The 22,882-nt window shown below is 38.2% G+C and overlaps 1 protein-coding gene across 5 annotated transcripts in view; it reads left to right on the forward strand.

The window, feature by feature from the left end:
• Positions 1-22,882, forward strand: part of FCHO2 (FCH and mu domain containing endocytic adaptor 2) — a 91,774-nt gene that overhangs the window by 59,997 nt on the left and 8,895 nt on the right. Inside the window, exons 13-23 of one of the 5 annotated variants that reach the window (XM_069881128.1) lie at positions 678-868; positions 1,790-1,814; positions 2,559-2,601; positions 3,215-3,309; positions 6,619-7,125; positions 8,743-8,846; positions 12,784-12,913; positions 14,426-14,485; positions 17,790-17,901; positions 18,508-18,607; positions 20,505-20,639. In XM_069881128.1, coding sequence (XP_069737229.1) covers positions 678-868; positions 1,790-1,814; positions 2,559-2,601; positions 3,215-3,309; positions 6,619-7,125; positions 8,743-8,846; positions 12,784-12,913; positions 14,426-14,485; positions 17,790-17,901; positions 18,508-18,607; positions 20,505-20,507 — 1,370 coding nt within the window. In that variant the 3' untranslated portion in view covers positions 20,508-20,639. Of the gene's footprint in view, positions 1-677; positions 869-1,789; positions 1,815-2,558; positions 2,602-3,214; positions 3,310-6,618; positions 7,126-8,742; positions 8,847-12,783; positions 12,914-14,425; positions 14,486-17,789; positions 17,902-18,507; positions 18,664-20,504; positions 20,640-22,882 lie in introns of those variants that run through there. The other 4 variants (XM_069881124.1, XM_069881125.1, XM_069881126.1 and 1 more) reach the window with 4 other exon arrangements.

Genomic DNA, 22,882 nt, shown 5'->3' on the forward strand with positions numbered 1-22,882 from the left:
TATGCAGCTGTTCAGTTATAAGGCATATATTGCAGTTTTTCAGTTACATGACTTAGCACCTTTTAGAACAGAATATCATTATAAAGGTGAATGGAATATAAAAACTAAATTTTATATCTGATTTGTAAATTTGGGGCAGGGGATATATATGAAGTGTTTATAAAAGTGCATAAAGAGCTTTAGTGTTGTTTATCTGAGAGTTGAGGTTGTTCTGCCTGGAGAAGAGAAGGGTCCAAGGAGATCTTATAGTGACCTTGTAGTACCTGAAAGGGGCCTACAGGAAAGCTGGAGAGGGACTGTACATAAAGGCATGTGGTGATAGGACGAGGGGGAGCGGCTATAAACTGGAGAGGGGCAGATTTAGACTAGACATAAGGAAGAATTTCTTCACTATGAGAGTGGTGAGACACTGGAACATGCTGCCCAGGGAACTTGTGGCTGCCCCATCCCTGAAGGTGTTCAAGGCCAGGTTGGATAGGGCCTTGGTCAGCCTCATCTAGTGGATTGTCCCTGCCCATTGCAGGGGGGTTTGAACTAGATGGTCCCTTAAGGTGCCTTCCAACCTTAACTATTCTATAATCTGTGATATTCTTTTCATGTGATCATTTTGTAGAAAGTCTTTACAAAATGGATTAGTCAGGTGAATTTAAAGTGTTTCCACCTTAACTGAGAAAAACATACCAAAGAGAACCACTTCTATTCATCCAGTGATTCTGACTCTGAAGATGATGAACCCAGGAGATTCCATGTAGAAATAAAACCTGTCCAGCCAAATAATAGCTCTCAATACACCATGCCTTCCTTGGACGAATTAAAAGTGTCCATAGGAAACATCTCTCTTTCTCCAGCAATATCTGTAAGTTATTTTGTTCGTTGTATTTTTAATGCGTAGAGAACAAAGTGGTGAAGAATCTTCAGTGTAAAAATGTGTCTTACTGTTCAGAGTTTATTCTAGGTTAAAGTTCAATGATTCTGTTTCAGCGGTACTATTTGCTTGTGCACTAGGGTCATCTTTGGTGCAGTGTAACATTAAGTAATTCTTGCTTCTCAGATTTTAATTTTCCTTTGAGTCTTGGGAGTGCTCAGTCCTTGTCTTTCTGCTGTTGCCACCAAAAGACACTTGAATACATTGTGGAGTTAGCTGAGCATAGCTTTTAATAGGATGTATTAATTAGTATTTGACAATATACAAACCTTTAAAATAGATCATTTAATATGGATACATGTAACTTCCACCATGCAGCTTTATTGTATGTATTCTGCCAGTCTGCAGAATCAGAACAGCTCTGATTTTAAGGAAAATATTGTGGATAACATATTAAAATAATGATTTTTTTTTCCTTTTATTTTTCCCCCACATTTTGAAAGCAGAGACACAGTCCTGTAAGTACAGAATGGCTTTTATTCACATTTTTAGATTAAAATCAAGTAAGCATAGTATGTGATGGGATTATTGGGAAAACCTCAGGAATGTTTCTTTTCATATACAGCATGTGACATATAAGCTGTTTAATTTTACTGCCCCAGCCTGTAAAGGGATTTAGTAATACTGCTCCCTCGTCAGCTCTACAGTGTTCATTCCAGCCTTTTCTTACTGGCGTGACACGAGTGCACTGATTGTTCTGTTCTGGCTCGTGTTGTGGTCTTCTGCAAGCTTAGAATGTTTGGCCTGGTATTGAAAGCAAATATCTCATAGCAAGTTCAGTGAAAATTAGAATGCTGGGACTGCGAAGTGTTTTATTTGACCATTGGTAAAATAATTTATTCCTAACTTTTTTTCCTGTTTCAGGCACAAATTAATCGAAATTCATCCAGTAAGTGCCAATTTTTAACTTCTAGTTTATTCCTGTTTCTTTTTTTCACATGGCGTGAAAGTAATTTTTTTAAACAGTTGGAGAAATAAAATTCTTAAGTATATGTATCTAAAATAGAAAAAAATACATCTCTTATGAGTTCTAGATACTCCAGTAATGTGTGCCTTTGAACTACTCACAGTAAATTCAAAGGCCACAATTAAGGTTTTTTTGATCAAAATTTCAATACAGCTAGTAGAAACGCCCAATGACCTCTTTTTTCTATACCCTCGGCTGCTCCCTATTCTGGGAAACAGACAGGGTTGGCTGTGACAGTTTTGAGGAACGCTTGCAAGAGCCAAACAGGGGGACTCTCTGTGTTTTGTAGTCAAACACATAGAACATGGTGATGGAGATAGAGGACAAAGCATTAGTCTCTATCCCGTGTGGGTTTTTTTAGTGGGAAATCAAGCCAGATCTGCTGAAGATAATATTAATGTAAACAGTATAATTTAAGGAAGAAAATTCAAGTGAACACTTCCTTCCAAAACTTATTGCTCTGTATAGTCCTCTCATATTAGAAGCTATTTCGGGAGTGTTTGAATTTATATTGTGAGAAAAAACGGATTTTTTCTTTTCCGTTTTAATAATTCATTATTAGTTTCATACTGTAACCATTAATATTTGCTGCCTTTTTACAGTGAAACTGAAATTTCTGTTGTAGAGTGTCACAGCTTTGGTGATAATGCTGTGTTATGTCTTTAGGTGAAGAGTTAACAAAATCAAAGCTTTCTGCTCCAACTAATGAGTAAGTTCAAATTTAAATTTCTGCCAAATGCACTTAGAAACTCAGTGGAAATATCAACTGACTGCTATTTTAAGTCAGGCATCTATTGCATCATAAGAGTTAATGAGTAATTATGAAAAAGCGTAGGCTTCTATTAATTTCTTTTCCCCTTCTAATGCATTTGCTTCAATTAATATTTATCATTACATGATTACAAACTGCTAGTTTTCATTAAAATCTTGGGTTTTAAATAGGATAGGTTTAGTTTCTGTCATACAGTATTCCACTGTAAAGTGTTTAAGATTACAAGATTAGAACAGGTCTGTATGCATTGCTTATATATTAACATACTGCAATTAAAGGATTTGAAGATATATGTCTGCTTGAAAATGGCAATAATTTAAGTGACATATGAATTATGTCCACACACCAACTTGCACCAAGGTAGCAGTTCAGATAGCCTCCTTAGGTGTAAACCGGTTTCTTGACCTGCGATTTGTAAATACTAACTAATAGAGAATAATTTAGCAAACGTATTTATCATGTTATATTATCAAACTACTACCGAAGTTGTAGTTTGATTGTTATGAGTGTATACGTCTCATTTATATTCCAATTGTAATGCTTAATATAGAAAGGGGAACAGTGACCTCCTGGCATGGGATCCACTCTTCAGCAGTTCTCTTGAATCTTCCTCTTCAGCTTCCTTGACATCCTCATCCTCCTCAGGTAAAATAGATGACAGTAGAAAATGTTTTCTCTATATACTTCAGCTTTTCTTGCTTTTGCTTTTTTAGTTATTGCAGGGGGACATGCTTTGACTTTTGAAATAAAGGAACTTTGTGAAGCAGTGTACTATGTTATAAGCTGAGGGTGCAGTAAATCAGGCTAGAGAGCAAGGGGGAAGAAGAAACACTGCAAATGTTAGGAAAATTCTGTCTTGCTTCTGCCTTTTTTATCACCTTCTCTCACTTTCCAAAAACAATGATTACCATCTGGAATAGAATTCTGTTATTTCAACTGGTAGGACTAGGAGATTAAATGAGGGTTGTCACAGCAATTGTCAGACAAGCTGAGCTTGCAGTGAGGGTTGGGATGGTTCTTTCAAGGAAGGTCCATTGAGCTATGTAGTACAAAGGTACTGCAGATCTTTGCTGTTAGGAGCCTGTTTCTTGCAGGAAACTATCATTCTGTTAGGAGATCTGTGGGCATAATCCAAGGGGAGATGGATAAAAATGGCAGGACTGGGAGGCAGGTGTTTCAAGGGAATTTTGACTGCAGGATTTTTGAGGATATCAGTGGGACTAGGACACTGGCAGGCTTTCATGAGATAGATATATCTATATATAGACACACACACTCACACTCTTTTATTATTTATGTGGATTTTCTCAGGGAATTTAAAGCAGAATCTACAATCCACTAACAGTATCAGATACAGTATTTTCATAGTTCTTTTCAGTTTACCTACTGCATATCTATTTTCCAGCCCCTGCTGTTCTAATATAGAGACTCTTCTCCCATGTGCCTAATAAGAGAAGTGTTTTCTGTTTCTTTTAGTTAGATATTCATATTCCAAAGATTATAACAGACTTCACTCTTTCTTCACAATCATGGCTTTCTAGCTGTTTTCCTCTGTAATGGATAACATAGATTGGAGAACAGTAAGGAAAAATATGTTTCAATAGGGTAACTCTGCACAATTAGTGTTAATTCTTCTTGGCTTTGTCATGTCCTCTAAGCAGCAACCAGCATTGCTTGTGTAACCTTTTAGGTTTTAAGTGGAACTTATTCTTTGACTACAAATTTGTGCTCTTTAGAAGTTTGGTTTGTTTTGGTTTTTTTTTAGCAGATATATCTTATGGAAATCATTAGACTGCCTCTTCCTTTATTAGATAACCAGTCAACATTATTGGCTAGTGGATCCAGATTTGTAACGTATTTGAAGATTTGATAGATAGATAGACAGACAGAGAGATATTTAAAAATGGAATATGCTGGAAAGAAATGTTACTTTCTCAAAATAATCTGTTTTACTATCTGTTGTCAGAGCCTTGTAGAGGAAGGCAGAGGATGCTTAATTAGTTGTGCTTGTGGTTGTTAACTGTATCCACTTGTTTATTGCAATACCTGGATGGGAAGTAAAAGCAGGTTGGGAAATATTTGTACAGTCCCTCTCAGCAGCATAACAGTGGAGGAAATAAACTCTGGCTGATGAGTACTGACAGGAAGTTTGATCTGTAACATTCTCTGTAGCCATACCTGGGGGGAGTCATCTATCCAAGCTCTCATACCAGCATGAGGCTTACTCCCACAGCCACTACACTTCATTGAAACTCATGGAATATAACATCCCGTAGGCATAAGTCAGATTTAGATATAAGACATCTGTGCTTGGCAGACTTGATCTGCTAAATAATTACTTAAAGGATTGTTGTTCTAGGAATTAACAAAGATATTTATGTTTGTGAAATGACATATGGAGTTAAGTAGAAAAGTGACTGTCCTAAAGTACAACAAATTACTAATGCTTTTGGGGAAAATATATGGGATTTGTATATGTTGTATTCTTATTTAAATTCTGATTCTCAGTAACCTGCAGCTTAGCTCTAAAGACATTAAAAATGTACAACTTAGATCAGATTCTATTTTCCTTGAAATCAAGATTAATATAGGTAAGCTGATGCTTAAAGCCTTTGAAAATCTCAATCCAAATCTTAAGTTACATAAGTAAGGGAGTTGGTATGCAGCATGTCTGCATTCATGACGTAGCACGTCCCACAGGTTACTTTTTACTGTTAAAACATTTCTTTAAATGCGTGTTAATCATTGAACACTTAAACTACAATGATATTTGAGCAGACAGTGGTTTATGCAGTACAGAAGTAAACTTCCATCATCTATGAATAGTCATGCTTTATTAGAAGTTTAAGCTAACTTTGTTATCTTGAACAAACCCAAAAGACATTTTTAGCCAGCTGTTGTAAAAATGCTTCTTTTTGTTTATGTTCCTCACTTTCATCCATGTGTATTTTTAAAATAGTTTTGAACACTTACACATTATTTTTTGAATAGGATTTGTAGTAGTATTTCAAAGCCTTTGAATTATGTTTAAGATTGCTTATAAAGGGAAAGCTGTGTTTATGCAGGCTTAGAGCATGTACTTGTTCATGACAAAAAGACCACTGTAGGGAGGACACCTGTACTTTTGATATGACTTTTAAATGTATGGCTCTCCATTTTTATTCTGTTTGTCACTCTGCTGTTGCTCCTAGCTTTGCCAATCTGCAAGACATTGAGAATTGACTAACCCTGCATTTTCTGCTTCTGTTGTCATCTACTGTGACAGGCAACAGCCAAGTGCAGGAAATACTTGTGGAAAACTCCCATTTACCGGTATCCTGAAGACTATAGGATAAGAGAGGAAGTAGACTGGGGTGAATAATGCCTCATACATATAGTTACTCAGTAGGTACTGGTTGATGAAGAACATCAAATGAGGTCTGCCTGCCCTGTCTTCATTCATTTACTGAACAGCCAATTATGTTGGGCCTTACTATTACAAATGTTAAGGACAAGAGGATAAAAATCTTTGGAAGGAAAAGAATAGGATAGGTTTGATTAAATAACTTTAAAAGACATTAAAAGCAGAAATCTGTGGAGAGGAAACAAAACTGGAGTAGGACACAAGAAGAAAAAGGCAAACATGAGAGGAAGTTAAACCACAATAGGGAGGAAGTTAGAGGAACTGGGAAAGCAATGAAAAGGAGGGTCTTCGGTGGAAAGAAACATAACAAATCACTTTTTGGCTTACTTGCAAAATGGAAGGTTGGCAGTATGAATGAAGTACATTTGATATGTGGCTGGTTTTTTTTTTCCTTTTATTTATAAGTGATGGGATTTTTAGCCAAATAGAGCAATTTATTTTTTGTGGTGGCTAGTAATCCTCATGATGTGGATATTCAATAGATTTTTGAAAATTGAAATGTTTATCTTTTCGGTGTTGATCCTAGTTTTAATTCTCCCCCTTTCCTTCAGCTACACTAAAAGAGCGCAGTAGGAGCTCCTCCTCATCTACCACTGATTTGCCTGGTTGTAGAGTATCTCAGTCTTTACTTGGATACCAGACAGATTCTGGGTCTACAAGCCCATCCTCACCAGACTTTACTATTAGCACTTTGTGCAAATCTAGTGTTACAGCAGCGCCTTCAGGGAGCACCAGTATTTTATCCAATGTTTCACGCTCTCAAAGTCAGTGGATTTCTTTTGCTGATGAACTTACAATTAGACACACAAACGCAGACAAGAAGGACCCCCAAAGATTTCATTTTAAAACTGAAAATGCCTGCCTTGCCTCTTCTGCTTTGCTTGGGAATTCTTCCAACAGCTGTGCTTCTGAGGATCAAAGTGACCTTTTCAATAATACTATATGCCGTGAACAATCATTCATTGAAGAAACCGGCGCTGCTGCTGAAATTTCTTCTGCATCATCTTCAGCACTACTGGATTATAGTTTAGTGCCTTCTTGTGCTCATACAAATAAGGGTATGGCAAGCATGCGATGTGTACTGCTCTTTGCTAATAACTGACTCCAAAAAGCAAGCTTTTGACTTGTTTTTCTTTTGGTTATTATTGCTCACATAATGTTAAAATTAACTCTTCTTCTTCTTCTTACTTGGAATGTACTAAACCCCTCGTTAGCACCAACTTCCTTCAAAGTCAAAACAATGAAGTAAATAATCAGCTTGAAATAAGAAGAAAAATACAAATTATGCTATCAAAGGCATTGCTTTCTCTTAAACATGCAGAGCTTTGCTTTTCTAGAAATAGGATTATATTCTTGTGGGATGTCAGGCAGCAATGAGATCTCAAAGGTTAAGTGATTGAATGTGCAAAAATAATTCCATTCCTAGATGGTTTTGTATAGAAGTGTTCTGATTAAATAAAATTAAATAAATTGGATTTAAAACTCTTCCTTCTTTAACATCCCATAATTTGGTGCATGGATGATATCATAGTAATGCTACATACTAAGAGGGCAAAGGAAAAGTGCATTTGGGCAAGTGTGCCATGACTCGCTGAATACCTGTGGTACTGTAGCAGACTACTCAGTGGTTTGCATGGACTGCCATCTTGGGGCATAATAAGAATTTTAAAGAAATGACTGATAATTTAGAAGTTAATTTATCTGGAGATGTTTGAGTTTGCAACTCTTGAGGGGGATGTGGTCAGTATTAGCTTAATTTCTTTTGTTCCAAGTCAATAATGAGCCTTGTGTACTTAAACAACAGCAGAATTATGCTAAATGCCTGCAAAAACTTTATACTTAAAAGTTTTAAATAACGTTAACTGATTTAATTAAAAAAGAATCATCCAGAATAGTTTGAAGGAGACAGTAGGATGTGCTGAAACAACATAGTCTTATATTAGGATATCAGTCTCTTTTGAAGTTAAATTTAGATCTGTCACACTCACTGGATAGCGTCTAACATATATTTTGAAATACGGTTCTATTTATTCTGTTCAGAAAAGTGGCTATGTAGAAGTGGCATCTTTGCACTGCTGCCACCATCTGTTAGTTGTTTCTGTTAGGTTTAGAAGGACAATGGGACTGTATTTTTTTTAATAGCTTTTTACTTCTGATATCTTGGCTAAGAGGAAAAACCAGGAGTTAGTGTGTTCTTCAAATCAACAGTAATTTATCTGTGACACTGGTGTGTATTTATTGAAGCCAGTGGAATTTCAGTGGGCAAAATTTGATATGAACAGCATTATGCCATTAAGTCATCCAGGACCAAGTATCAGTTTCATTTGTGGTGAGACATGAAAGATTGCCCTATGTTCTGAATCTATATAGATTATACACAAAAGGAAACTCTGGTAAAAACCTCTTTGTACATACAAACCTCAAAGAATGGTTCATATGAAATCATTTGAGAGCAATGAGAAAGCCCACGATGCCATTTTTAGTCACTTTTCGGGGTGTCACATGGCCCTATTTTAAAAGTATTTACAATTAGTGGTAAATCTTACAAAATGGAGTTTGTAAAATAGAAATTTTTAATTGAAACTTAACTTATAATTATTCTATTGAAATGAGTACGTATTTATGTTCAGAGTGACCTTTCTAATATGCATTTCCTTAAATTTGCTTTCTTTCAGCAAGACCCACAACTCCTCTTTCTGTAGGCACCATTGTACCGCCTCCAAGGCCTGCTTCAAGACCAAAGCTGTCTACTGGGAAACTTAGTGGGATTAATGAAATAGTATGTATTGCTTTGTTTTTTTCTTAGTTCTCCATTGTAACTTGATTTCAGATATACCAATCACTTACACTATTACCTTCTAGCTGCTGTACCAGGAATCACATAATCAGATTTTTCACCATCATTAGATGGACGTAGAAGTTGTTCATGATAACTATATTATTATAACTAAATAATTCTTAACCGAACTACAAAGGTCCAAAACATAAAGTTTGCATCACCTGATTGTTTTTATGTGAGCAAATAAATAGTTTGATTAGAAAAGGATAGCATGTGTATGAGATTGAAGTTTTCAGAACGTGAAAGAGTAGTGAAGTTATTTACAAAGCTCCATTGACTTAGGGATATAACCAAAGCTTTGGGGAATGAGTGGTATTAAGTTGATCTTTATCAGTCCTGTGTTGACATAAGTATCCCTGCTGTGACTTCTCCCTGCCCTTTGTGCTGGTTGGTTGTGAAAGGAGATGGTGAAGTGCAGCAGCCGCCTATCAGGATAGTGAGAGGTTCCATGCTGCCTGTGTATTTATTCACTGCCTCCAGTGCAGGTCCACCTGCCAGTAAGGAATCTGGCAAAGAATGCAAATATCTAGACAGCATATCAGACCAAGCCATGCTTAATCTCTTCTATGAATATTAGGATTCTTTGAGGTTCATTTGACTTACTGATTTTGAAAAATATTGTTGTGGTAAGATCTTCTTACTGTCTTACAAAGTAGCAAGGTATTTTCAGCATGTTCTTGTTATAGGCAAAATTCTGGTCATCTTCTTCAATAAAACAGAAATACTTATAAACTTGTGCATTTCTGTAAGGTCAGAATAGGGTTCATTTTGAGATTCTTTTCTCAATCCAATATAAAATTATAGTAATTGCTCTTAGACCAAGGAATCTGCTCTACATGTCTTTGTAATTAAAGAGAAGAATTTAGCTGGTACTGTTCTGCTATAAAGTATGATTCTGCACAAAGCTACTTTCATTTAATACTGTTGTTTTAGAATCATAGAATAGTTTAGTCTGGCAGAGGCCTTAAAGATCATCCAGTTCCAGCCCCACCCCCGCCATGGGCAGTGACAGCTCCCACCAGACCAGGCTGCTCAAGGACCCATCGAACACCTCCAGTGACAGGGCAACCATAACTCCTCTGGGCAACCTGTTCTGGTGCCTTGCCACCCTTATTATGATGAATTTCTTCCTAATTTCTCATCTAAATCTTCCCCCCTCCAATTTAAAGCCATTCACACTTGTCATATTGCTACATGCCAGTGGAAATAGTCCTTCCCCACCTTTCTTCTAGGCCCCTTCAGGTACTGGAAGGCCACTATAAGGTCTTCCTGGAGACTTCTCCAGGCTGAACAACCCAAACTCTCAGCCTGTCCTCGTATGGGATGTGTTCCAGTCCTCTGATCATCTTCATGGCCCTCTTCTGGACGTGTTCCATCAGTTCCATATCATTTACATGTTGGAGATTCCAGAACTGGACACAGTACTCCAGGTGGAGTTTCATGTCAGTGAAATAGAGGGAGATAATCACATCCCTTGACCTGCTGGCCATGCTTCTTTTTGGTGCATCCTGGGATATGGTTGGCCTTGTGGGCTGCAAGCGCACATTGCTGGCTCATGTCAAGCTTCTTGTCAATCAAAACTCCCAAGTCCTTCTCTGCCGAGTTGCTCTCAATCACATCATCCCCCTTCCTGTATTGAAACTGGGGATTGCCCCAACCCAGGCGTAGGACCTTGCACTTGGCCTTATTGAACTTTATGAGGTTCTCACAGGCCCACTTCTCCAGGGCCTGTTGCACTTCCATCAGGTTGTCCAGATCCCTCTGGATGACATTCTAACCACCTGGTGTGACAACTGTACCACTCTGCTTGGTGTCATCTGCAAACTTGCTGAGGCTGCACTCAATCTGACTGTCTGTATCACTGATGAAAATGTTAAACAGCACTGGTCCCAGTACGGACCCCTGATGGGACAACACTTGTCATGGCTCTTCACCTGGACTTCGAGCTATTGACCACTACCTTCTGAATATGACCATCCAACCAATTCCTTATCCACTGAGCGGTCCACTTATCAAATCTGTATCTTTCCAATTTAGAGAGAAGGATGTTGTGGGGGACTGTGTCAAAGGCTTTACAGAAGTCTAGATAGATCACATACATTGCTTTTTACATGTCCATTGATGTGGTTACCCCATCCTAGAAAGCCACTAGGTTGGCCAGACAGGACTTGCCCTTGGTGAAGCCGTGCTATCTGTCTGGAATCACCTCCCTGTCCTCCATGTGCTTTTGCACAGCCTCTAGGAGAGTCTGTTCCATGATCTTCCCAAGCACAGAGCTGAGGCTGATAGATCAAGAGTTCCCAGAGTCGTCTTTTCTATCCTTTTTAAAAATGGGCTCAATGTAAGCCTTCTTCCAGTCACCAGGGACTTCCTCCTGACTACCATGACTTTTCAAAGATCATAGAGAGTGACTTGGCAACCACATCAGCTGATTCTCTCTGGACGCTGGGATTTGTCTCATCAGGTCCCATAGACTTATATATGTTCGAGTTCCTCAGGTGGTTACGAACCTGATCCTTCCCTACAGTGGGAGGGGGTTTAGACCCTAGTCCCCATCTTGTTGTCTCATGACCCAGGAGGGGTGAGAAGAGTGGTTGTCAGTGAAGGCTGAGGCAAAAAGCTAGTTGTTGTATATCACTGTTCCCCTCAGCAGGGAGTCTCCTACAACTACGACTCACCTTTTCTTCCTTGTGGCGGTTGTAGTAATATGGGGTGGGGACATCATGGTGTTGGCTTCTCCTCTCATGTAGATGGACTGACACCCATTTTGTCCACTGGTTGGTCCTCCACAGCTACAGCTTTGTTTCTGTTGTGGAGAGGCACCTGGGGAGGCGTGGACAGGGAGGGGATTCGCTTGTTGCCCCATTTGTGAACTTGCTTCCACTCACTACTTCCTTTTAAGTCCCTGTCTACATCATGGTGGGGGAGGATACCAAATGTCTATGATCAGGGGCTTTAGAAATTGGCTGTTATCTAGATACCAGTGGAAGATTGTTAGTTGTCCTGATTATATATCAATTTCTTTTACACTTCCCATTGCCTGCATAAAAGGTGAAGCAGGTGAATCATAAAATCATCCAGAGATTTAGGATGGAAAGGACTTCTGAGGGTCTCTAGGGCCACCTTCTACTCAAAGAGGAGCTGACTTCAAAATTACATCAAGTTGCTCAGGGATGTGCTGAGTTCTGAAAATCTCCAGAGAGGGAGATACTACTGTCTCTTTGGGCAACCTATCCCAAGGTTTAAACGCAGTGTTACAAGAAGGAATTTTTTCCTTAACTTCAGCTGAAATTTCCTTTGCTGTATCTCTTGCATCTCTGAGAGCAGCCTGACTCCACCTTCTTTGTACTTAGTCTCTTTTAGCTAGTGAAAGACTGCTAGCAGATCCCTCCTTAGGCGTCTGTTCTCCAGACTGAAGAAACCCAGTTCTTTCAGCCTGTCCCCTCTTTCATGTGCTCCAGTCCCAACTATTTCAGTTGCCCTCTGCTGGACTCGCTTCCAGTCTGTTAGTAGCTCTCCTTTAGCCCTGTAAATTCACATTTGCTGCACACATACACATGGCTGTAGATTTAGGTTCTGCTACAGTGTTATAGCACAATTATTGACAGGCTCCTACATAATCAAACATGTTAGACTTAACTACCCAGGCAAAAAATTAGTAATGATAACCTGTGAAATAAATGGAATTGATTCCAATGGAAAATGTGGGTTCTCTGTTTCGAACTAAAAACTAGGATAGATAAAGCATTAAAGGAACTATGTTGAGAAACACTATGAAATTCATTGGGGCATGAAATGAAGAACTTTTCTATTTATAATCGTTCTTCATCTTTTTAAAACCATTTTGTGTAATACTGTTGTATTCTTTTTTGTTTAGCCCAGGCCATTCAGCCCTCCATTGACCTCTAACTCAAGTCCACCACCTGCAGCTCCCTTGGCACGTGCAGAGAGCATTTCCTCAATATCCTCTTCTGCTTCTCTCAGTGCAGCAAATACACCTACAGTTGGTAAGTTAAATTAACTATCTTACCTTATTTTAGAACTAGCATTAGGTTCTACTAGCTAGAAAAAAACATGAATTCGAGTTAGTCATTCCATATGTGAGTCCGGTGTAGGTACTTCATGCAATACCTGTTTCTAAATGACACTAAGAGATAGGCAGTAGGTTTCATTAGATTAGACTGTAGATCCATTTATGGCATGTTTGTTAGGGAAATATTTTTCAAAGTTATTATTCTATTAATTCTTCGTTGGTATGCTGTTTATCTATTAATGAAGGACAACATGTTAGCATGTATTTGTTCAGAAGATGTTATTGTATAGGTGCAGAAATATTTTGGGATACTGATAAATTTGAATGAATATGACTGTTCACAAAATAGAGTTCTTCTATGTTCTTTATATTTTGTTTGCTGCCTTGCTATTGTGGTTTCAAAAAAAATGAAACTAATGCTTCTTTTTCTTCAAGTTAGTGAAGTGTATAAGCTAAACAGAGATGTTTACTAAAAGCAAAACAAACAAGCTAAGAAAAAAGAAGATTAATAGCAAATTAGTCATCACTTGTTGTGACTAATTTCAGATTTTCTCATGTTTATAAAGCAAAGTCCCTCAGCTTTAGAAAATGAAAGGAAGGCTTTTTAGGGGGATTTGTTTCATTTTATTTAAGACATTTTAACTTTTCTCCTTTAGCAGAATTGAAGTACGTTATTCCTAAGCACTGTTACCACTTTAGTCCCAAGTTAAATCAGATGCTTGAGACACTCACTGATCTGTGAATGTCACTGGTGCCAACAATTCCTCACCGAGGCGAGCACCTACAGAGCTACTAGTGGGAGTTCTGAGCTTAAAGTAGTGCAGCTGTTTCCATCCTCTGCGGGACCAAAGCTGTTACAGTAAGGGCTGCCCAGCCTTAGCTGCTACAGTTCACTCTCCACCAGTTTCCAAAATGCTGAGAAGCATCACAGAAAGATGACTGATGTTTTGGTTGCGAAAATCCACTAGTGGCAAGGAAACAGAAGTTGGTGGCAGTAGCATCAGCTCTGAGTATATGTGTTGTTGGACACAATGACAGAGTGAAATCGTGAGGTGAGGGAGGAGGTAAGGAGGTGTGTGCTGACACCAAGGTTTGACGTGGTTGTTAAATTGGCCTATTGAAAATAAATGAGGCCAGTATCATCTGCACTTGTCTGTATCATTTAAATGGTCCTAAGGAGCTGGTAAAGGACAGTGCAGAAGGCTGAGTAACTTTGGGGCGTGAGAGTATACTCCGCACTACTGTCTGTATACTTTTTACTTTTGTACAGTCCAGTATTTCCCTTACTCCATTAGTAACAACAGAGAGCTGACTCTAATTATCATCATCCAAGTAAACTTAAAGGCATGCATAACTGAATATTTCTTTTATGCTTTAGCATTATTCTAATTTGCAAAGCATTTTTATGTATATTTAGTTTTTTAACATATTTCTGCTTGAAATATTTTGTTTCCTTGCAATGTTTTGTTTCATTTAAATGTAATAGAGGATGATCTTTTGATTGGAAATCTTCCTACAATTGAAAAGCTTTGTGAGACAGCACCAGGTATTGTACTCAAAGTAGATTTACATGTTAACTAATCATCCTAATACATTACACCTAATAATATTTTATTTCTTTCAAAACAAGTTTCTCCAGCTGTTTTTGGTATCTGGCAGACACAAGTCACTTGAAAGGTCAACTACTTAAGAAGTTATTTGTTGCTGAAATTACCAAAACTAGATAAAGCCGCTTTTCTATAACACAATCTTCTGTCTGTTGCCCCCCAAAACAAGCTTAAACTTGATCTTACTTCTTGAGTATGTCATTACTACTTTCTTACAAGTAAAGTGAATATATTTTTACTTTGACAAATCTTATTCTCTTAAGAAAAGTAGGTAAAGATGTTTCTGTATTTCCATATAACGCAGATCTTTGAAGATACACATAATATAGTTTTTTTTAAAAATTATTTTCCTGACAGCTGTTTAGCTAATATTAAAATTGTCTGGCTATATTTTCTTAAATTGAGCTAAACACTTTTGATCAAGTTTGTTTATTTGCCCTTTTTATGACCAGTGATGCAGTCTATTATCTGCAGTTTGGCAACCTCCTCAAGTGTGTCAGTGCAACTGTTCACATGGTTGTGTCACTAGTTCTTGTGTCAGCACGGCTCAGGGGGCTGTTGACTGCGGTTGGGGCTGTGTCAGCAGCAGGGCACCAAAGGCAGCTTTGCTGACATGGCTGAAGGTGCTAGAACTGAACCTGTGATCTGCGATCTGGCCTGCAGCCTGAGGTGAGAGCTCTGAGAGCTCGCAGCAGGCGTGGAAGGTCCTGAAACTTGATATCGCTGCATTGCACTGTATTTTCAACAGCAATACAACAAAACAATGACTTCCAGAGTTAGGTTAAGCACTTATGTTTGTTTTAATTTATTGTTTTTCAAGAGAATGCATAGATTTTTATGGATCAAAGGGCAACAAACAGTGGGGGCTGAACAAATAAGAGAGAAGCTCTCATTTGTAGTCCCTCAAATACACCTCAGAGCAGTGTGTGTGTGTGTATATATATTTGCTTTGCTGTTGCCAGAAAAGGTAAAAGCAGCATTATTATTCCTAATAAATTTTGCTCTTGAGTTAAGAAATCAGTATTTGTCCTTTACCAATAGGGATATAATTTATATATTTTCATTATTCTGCATGATTTTCAAATATCAATATAAAAATAAACACAAGGCCATTATTAGTAAAAGATTTTAAAACAATTTATACATCTGTAAGCAATCTCGTGTATTTAATACAGAGTAATCTTTTATCTGCTGTACAATAGTTTGTTGTTACTCAGTAAACTGTGGGTAAGAGACAGTAAAATACCCAGGCAGCCTTAGTGCTGCATCCATTCATGTGATCATGGAATAGTTTGTGTTGGAAGGGACCTTCATAGGTCACGTAGTCCAGCCACCCCTGCAATGAGCAGCGGCATTTTCAACTAGATCAGATTGCTCAGAGCCCAGTCCAACCTGACCTGAAACGCTTCCAGGCATGAGGACATATACCATGTCTCTGGACAACTTGTTCCGCTGTTTTGCCACCCTTATTGTAAAAAATTTCTTCCTTATATCCAATCTAAATCTACCCTCTCTCAGTTTAAAACCATTACCACTTGTCCTATTGCTACAGGGCTTGCTAAAAAGCCTGTCTCCATCTTTCTTATCAGCCCCCATTAAGTACTGAAAGGTCACAGTATGGTTTCCCTGGAGCCTTCTCTTCTTCAGGCTGAACAACCCCAAGTCTTTCAGCCTTCCTCATATGAGTGGTGTTGCACCCCTCTGACCAATATGTTATCTGAATGAATAAATAAAAACAACCTACTATTCATTTTGAAAAATAAATAAACCAGTGTTTTGTAGCCATCATCATAATATTTTGTCCATCCCAGAAATTCATAGATGAAAAGAAAATTTTGGAAACATGACCAATATGTTATCTGAAAGAATAAATAAAAACAACCTACTATTCATTTTGAAAAATAAATAAACCAGTGTTTTGTAGCCATCATCATAATATTTTGTCCATCCCAGAAATTCATAGATGAAAAGAAAATTTTGGAAACATGACCAATATGTTATCTGAAAGAATAAATAAAAACAACCTACTATTCATTTTGAAAAATAAATAAATCAGTGGTTTGTAGCCATCATCATAATATTTTGTCCATCCCAGAAATTCATAGATGAACAGAATATTATGATGCTGGCTACTAGACTATCACTTGTGATCTCAGGAGGTCTTAATGTTGCACTAAGGTTTTTTTTATGACACTGAAAAATTTCCTACCTTGGGCAAGAAATCATCACATCTGTGAGGAAGGAACAAGGTTCCAAATTCCTTTCCACTTCTGAAAGTGTTCAGAAGCCATAGCCACTGTTTTAGAGTAAATAGGATTAGTTTGCCTTGAGCAATATTATACAGAATCATTTTGTTTCTGCTGTATGTTATGAAAGAAAAGTTGCTTATGAAACAAAAAGTTTGTGTCTCCTTTGTGATAGATAATATTAAGTGATATGGGCCATTTCAGAAGTGGTACAAAAAATTAGGAAGATGCTCTCCACTATGCTGCACTAATAAAAAGACAGAACTTCTGGTACAGGCTTTTATATTCAGTACACATGTAGAAATTTGGTGAAAAGAAAACTTCCACGACATTAGGTTTTGTCAATTTGTATACACACGCTTCAAAAACTCTCAGCATGAGGCCTGAGTTGTTTTTTATAGCTATACATTGGAACTGTGTTGTGTTGGTACAGGTATTCATGAAGGCTTCTCCAACAATTTCTGCTTGGGAATTGTAGTCTTTGTTGGCTGAAACGGTTACAAGTGTGTTCAAGAGTTCACTTCTGTAGGGTGGTATCAATGTATTGGCATTTAAGTTCACATATAGTCTAAGTGAATTCTTTGCATTTCTGTGACCATTTTATCATACATTTTTCCATACAATAAGCATACAGTAGGGATTTTTTTTTTAATGTTCTTGTCAGTGTCTGATTTCCTTTGGATCTGTTGACTTCACTTTCATGAGTAGCCATTTTAATGCAGTGTTCTTCTGTCTCGTATGTATTTCCTTGCGTCTGTCCATTGTCATTATATCATACTGATAGTCCTGTTTTCTTAGGCTGCTAAGCAGTGTTTTCATGGTACAATTGTGGTGTACTATGTTTGTACTTTTCTACACACTTTTCAAGTAATGCTGCACATTGCTGCTCTGACCTTGATGGTGGTAACTCTTGTGAAAATTACAGGTGTCGTCAACCTTTCTGAAATCTATTGTCAAGCTTTTTGAACATTAAACCTATACGCTGTATGTATTCTAGGTGTTTCACGTGGTCCCAGCCCTGTCAGCCTTGGAAACCAGGACACCTTGCCTGTTGCAGTAGCCCTTACTGAATCCATTAACGCCTACTTTAAAGGAGCAGATCCCACAAAGTTAGTTAAAATAGTGAATTGTTTTACATGTAATAAGTTATAGTAAGAAAACACACTGGTTTTACTTTTAATGTTTTGGGGGAAAATGTATATACGTTAGAAGGGGGATTCAAAGGGTTTTATTCCCTGTTATAAGTGACAACAGCGGCTCATTGCTATCTCTTGGCCTGAATTCTGGTAGAAGTTCGTATATTACTGCTTTACAAATATGTGTTCCCTGAAAACACTGAAAATGAGAAGGGTTTTTATCACAGTTGGGTAGGTGCTACGTGTAAATTTGGACAGCTAGAAGCACCTCATTCCCTCTGTCACATCCCTTGCTATGCTGCTTAGGCCTCGCCTAAGCACTGTCCTGTCATGTTTTCGAAGACTGAAAAGTATCCGCAAAGGCTACTGTATGCTTAACTCGCTAAACTTTTTAATTTACTTATTTCATTTAATGTCAAAGCTGAAAGTGATTGTCGCAGTGCCACATGATCTTCATTTGATTTTTCTGTTTTTAATTCAATTCATCAGATTGTTAAAGTTCAGTGATGCTTTAAAATTAGTATTAAAGCTAGGCAGTTAATGAGTTGCAATGAAACTGATGTTTTCGTTCTCTTCTAGATGCATTGTGAAGATTACTGGTGATATGACAGTATCATTCCCAAGTGGGATTATTAAAGTCTTCACCAGCAACCCATCTCCAGCTGTGCTCTGCTTCAGGGTAAAGAATACAAACAAACTAGAGCAGATTCTTCCAAATGCACAACTAGTATACAGGTTTTGTATTTTTTTCAATATAATAGTAAACTACGTGATTTGTAAAATGTGAGTTGTTGTATGTGTAAATCAGAATTCTCTACAGTCTTGTTGATTTGCTTACACATTGTTCAGTTTTCTGAATTAATCTTGTTCACCTCAGTTTTCTCTCAGTTGTGTAGCAGCATGCTTGGGACAATTCTTAAGAAAAAAAGCTGCTGATTGAGTGGGATAATTGTTGAAATCACAGTGCTTGGACGTTTTTAAAACAACAATTATAAAAGCTGTAATTATTTAGCAGAGATCTGTTTCAGCTGAACAGTTTCCATTTCACTTACTGGAGAAATTATTTGAAAACATTAAATGCTTTTAGATGCTCTTTTTTTCCATTACTGTAATAAATAATCAAAACATATGCATCCATTCTATTTAATTTCATTTCAGTCGTTCATATTTAATGTAATGCATGATTCATACAAAATTAAATTTAGTCACTTTTTGTTGTGATAAACTATAACTGAAATGTTAGCAGAGCTATATCTGACAGAGTGAATTATACTGAAACAGTCTAATTTTGAAAAAAGTGAAAATGTCCAATATTCTTGTCTGAGCGCTGTAACACTTCACCTTTAACTAGAAAGGGTGCCTGTAGTGGTTATTTATGAAGTTAAAGCCATATGATAATAATTTGACTTTTCATCGTATATAATTTGCCTGGTATTTATAGACATTAAAGTTCTCAGTGAGAGTTATATTTGTGTTGACATCAGAACTGCTGATTCAAATTGTACTTGGTTGTGGAGCAGCAGAAAGATTTTACTACTAGGTCCAGTTATGTAAGTTGTGGAGCCCTCTGTAGTGATATATGTAAGCGTTTATATATTTTACTGAAAATGCAAATTTCATTAATCCCAACAGTGTATTGAGAACTAAATTCCAAGTAAATTGGACAGATTACTGGTATAGAAGTCACTGTTCCAGGACATTCAGCACACTGTGGTCATATTTACTGTGTTCTACATGCTTATTGTCAGCTTTCACTCTGCAGGTGCAGTTTGTACTCCTCCTTAGCGATGGATGCAGTTCCTCACTGTATTCACAGGCATTCAGAGGAACTCTTTGATTCTTAAGTGATTTTAATTTTGCTTTTGAATCAGTTTTCTTGCAAGCTTCATCCTTATTAAAAATTAACCTCATGCAACGAGAGCTGAAAACATTCTTGATCTGCAGAACACTATGCTCCTGTAGCCCCCAGACAGGATTTTGCTTCTGTGGTCATGTGTGGTCTTAGCTGCTTATAGAAGTGGCATAATAAATGGTTACTAAGATTGAATGCAACTATTAAGTATATTAGAATCAGTTATTAAATTAATTTGAAAATTAAGTGAAAAATTTTCGAGAGCTTACTTTCATATATTTGTAGAGAGGGCAGCACAAATCTTAATAGAGTGCATTAGTGAAGCTGTGTCATAATCCAAGCTAATTATGATTTAAAGATTTATTTAAAATGGGATAACGTTCCTTTTCAAATCACACTTTAATTCCTACCTCCCACACATCCTCACAGTACCTAATTGTATTAACATTGTGTTTTATTAAATGTAAAATCCAAATTCAGCATTAACTCCATCTTGTGATCATCAGTGGAGGAAACTCACTGCTCCATAGCCTGGTTGGAGAATTTTTATGAGATTCAACAAACAGTTAATTTGTCTTAATATCTAGGAAGATAAATTTACATGTTATAAAGCATTAGTACAAATTTGTGCCTGAAATAAAAGTGGAAAGACCTTATCATAATTTTTATACATCCAAAATAATACAACTCAGTTTTGCCTTCTGACCTTTATTTTTCTTTGTAGTGATCAGTCACAAAGTGACTCCAGTACTAAGGATTTTTGGATGAACATGCAAGCTATAACTGTCTACCTCAAGAAATTATCAGAGCAAAATCCATCTGCATCCTACTACAATGTGGATGTTTTAAAGTATCAGGTAAACACCTTTTTCCCCCCCCTTTGGAATTTTTTAAGGAAGTCTGGCAGATTTCCTGTCTACACAGAAATTAAAAAATTGTTCTTGCCTGCTACCATGCATATGAACTAATCAAGACCACTTCTGAGTATGTCACTGTTTACAGTGCATAGGCTTTGCCCAGGCCTAGTGCAATTTGCTATGCTTCATGACCAGGATTCATGACCTGTGAATTCGTGTGTGCAAGCATAAAAACACTTGAGGAATTTGTTAGCAAAGACAAATTTTCCTTGAATTTAGGAGGTTTTATTGGTGTTTGTTTGAGTTTGTAATCATACTCTCCTTGATTTTGTAATTGCATAAGTTTTGGATGCTGCAGCTGGTGATGTGTAATATATGAGAACAAATTATTTTCTCACCTACCACAATATAGTGGAACATAACATCCTGGAAACCATTTATAGTCACATGCAGGACAAGACGGTTATCAGGAGTAATCAGCATGGATTTACCAAGGGAAATTCATGCTTGACCAACTTGATAAACTTTGTTGATGAAATGACTGGCCTTGTAGATGAGGGAAGAGCAGTGGATATTGTCTACATAGACTTTAGGAAGGCTTTTGATACTGCCTTCCATAGCATCCTCATAGAGAAGCTGGGGAAGTACAGGCTGGGTAAACAGACGGTGAGATGGATTGAAAACTGGCTGAATGGGCAGGCCCAAATGGTAATGGTCACTGGCATGAAGTCTAATTTGATGCCAGGAATTAGCAGTATGTCCCAGGGTTAATACTAAGTTTACAGTCCCATTTAACGTATTCATTAATGGTCTGGATGGTGGGGTATAGTGTACACTCAGCGAGTTTGCTGATGACACCACGCTCGGAGGGACCCCTGGATACACCAGAGGGTCGTTCTGCCCTCCAGAGAGGCCTCAACAGGCTGGAGAGATAGGCTGACAGGATATCATGAATCATAGAATCACCAGGTTGGAAGAGACCCACAGGATCATTGAGTCCAACCATTCCTATCAAACACTAAACCATGCCCCTTAGCACCTCGTCCACCCGTGCCTTAAACACCTCCAGGGAAGGTGACTCAACCACCTCCCTGGGCAGCCTGTTCCAGTGCCCAGTGACCCTTTCTGTAAAAAATTTTTTCCTAATGTCCAGCCTAAACCTCCCCTGGCGGAGCTTGAGGCCATTCCCTCTTGCCCTGTCCCCTGTCACTTGGGAGAAGAGGCCAGCAACCTCCTCTCTACGACCTCCTTTCAGGTAGTTCTAGAGAGCAATGAGGTCTCCCCTCAGCCTCCTCTTCTCCAGGCTAAACAACCCCAGCTCTCTCAGCTGCTCCTCATAAGACCTGCTCTCCAGCCCCCTCACCAGCTTCGTTGCTCTTCTCTGGACTCTGAACTTCAAGAAGTAGTAGTGCGCCTGGTGCAGAACAACCCCATGCATTGATATATCCTGGGGACCACCCAGCTGGAAATCAGCTTGGCAAAAAAAAGGACCTGCAGGTCCTGGGGATGTCATGCTGAACATGAGACAATAACGCGCCCTTGCTGCAAAGGTGGCGAATGGTCTTCTGGGCTGCATTAGGCACAGTATTGTTAATTGATCAAGAGAAGGGATCCTTCCCCTCTACTCAGCAGTGGTGAAGCTGCTCCTGTCTAGTTCTGGGTTGTCCATTGTGAAAGAGACATGGACATACTAGGGCCACAAAGATGGTGATGGGTCTGGAGCATCTTTCCCGCAAGGAAAGCTGAGAGAGCTGGGCCTGTTCAGCTTGCAGAACGGAAGGCTCGAGTGGGATCTTATCAATGTATATAAATACCTGAAGGGAGGGTGTAAAGAGGGTGGAGCCAAGCTCTTTTCATTGGTGCCCAGTGACCAGACTAGAGGCAGTGGACACAAATAGAAACACAGGAAGTTCCCTGTGAGCTTAAAGAAACACTTCTTTCCTGTGAGGGTGACCAAGCTCTGGCACAGGTTCCCCAGAGAGGCTGAGGAGTTACCATCCATGGATATATTCAAAAGCTGTATGGTCATGGCCCTAGGCAGCCGACTTAAAGTGGCCCTACTTGAGTATGGGGTTTGGACCAGATAACCTCCAGAGGTCCCTTCCAAATTCAATTATTCTGTGAATCTGTGCGAAGATATTATTGCTGTCAAAAAAAAAAAGTTGTGAAAATTCAAGACAGACAGACTCACCTCAAATTGAGAACAGGACTACATTGAAATGAGACAATTGTCCACATCAAAACC

The sequence above is a fragment of the Phaenicophaeus curvirostris genome, chromosome Z (genome assembly GCF_032191515.1).
Source record: "Phaenicophaeus curvirostris isolate KB17595 chromosome Z, BPBGC_Pcur_1.0, whole genome shotgun sequence".
Lineage (NCBI taxonomy): Eukaryota > Metazoa > Chordata > Aves > Cuculiformes > Cuculidae > Phaenicophaeus > Phaenicophaeus curvirostris.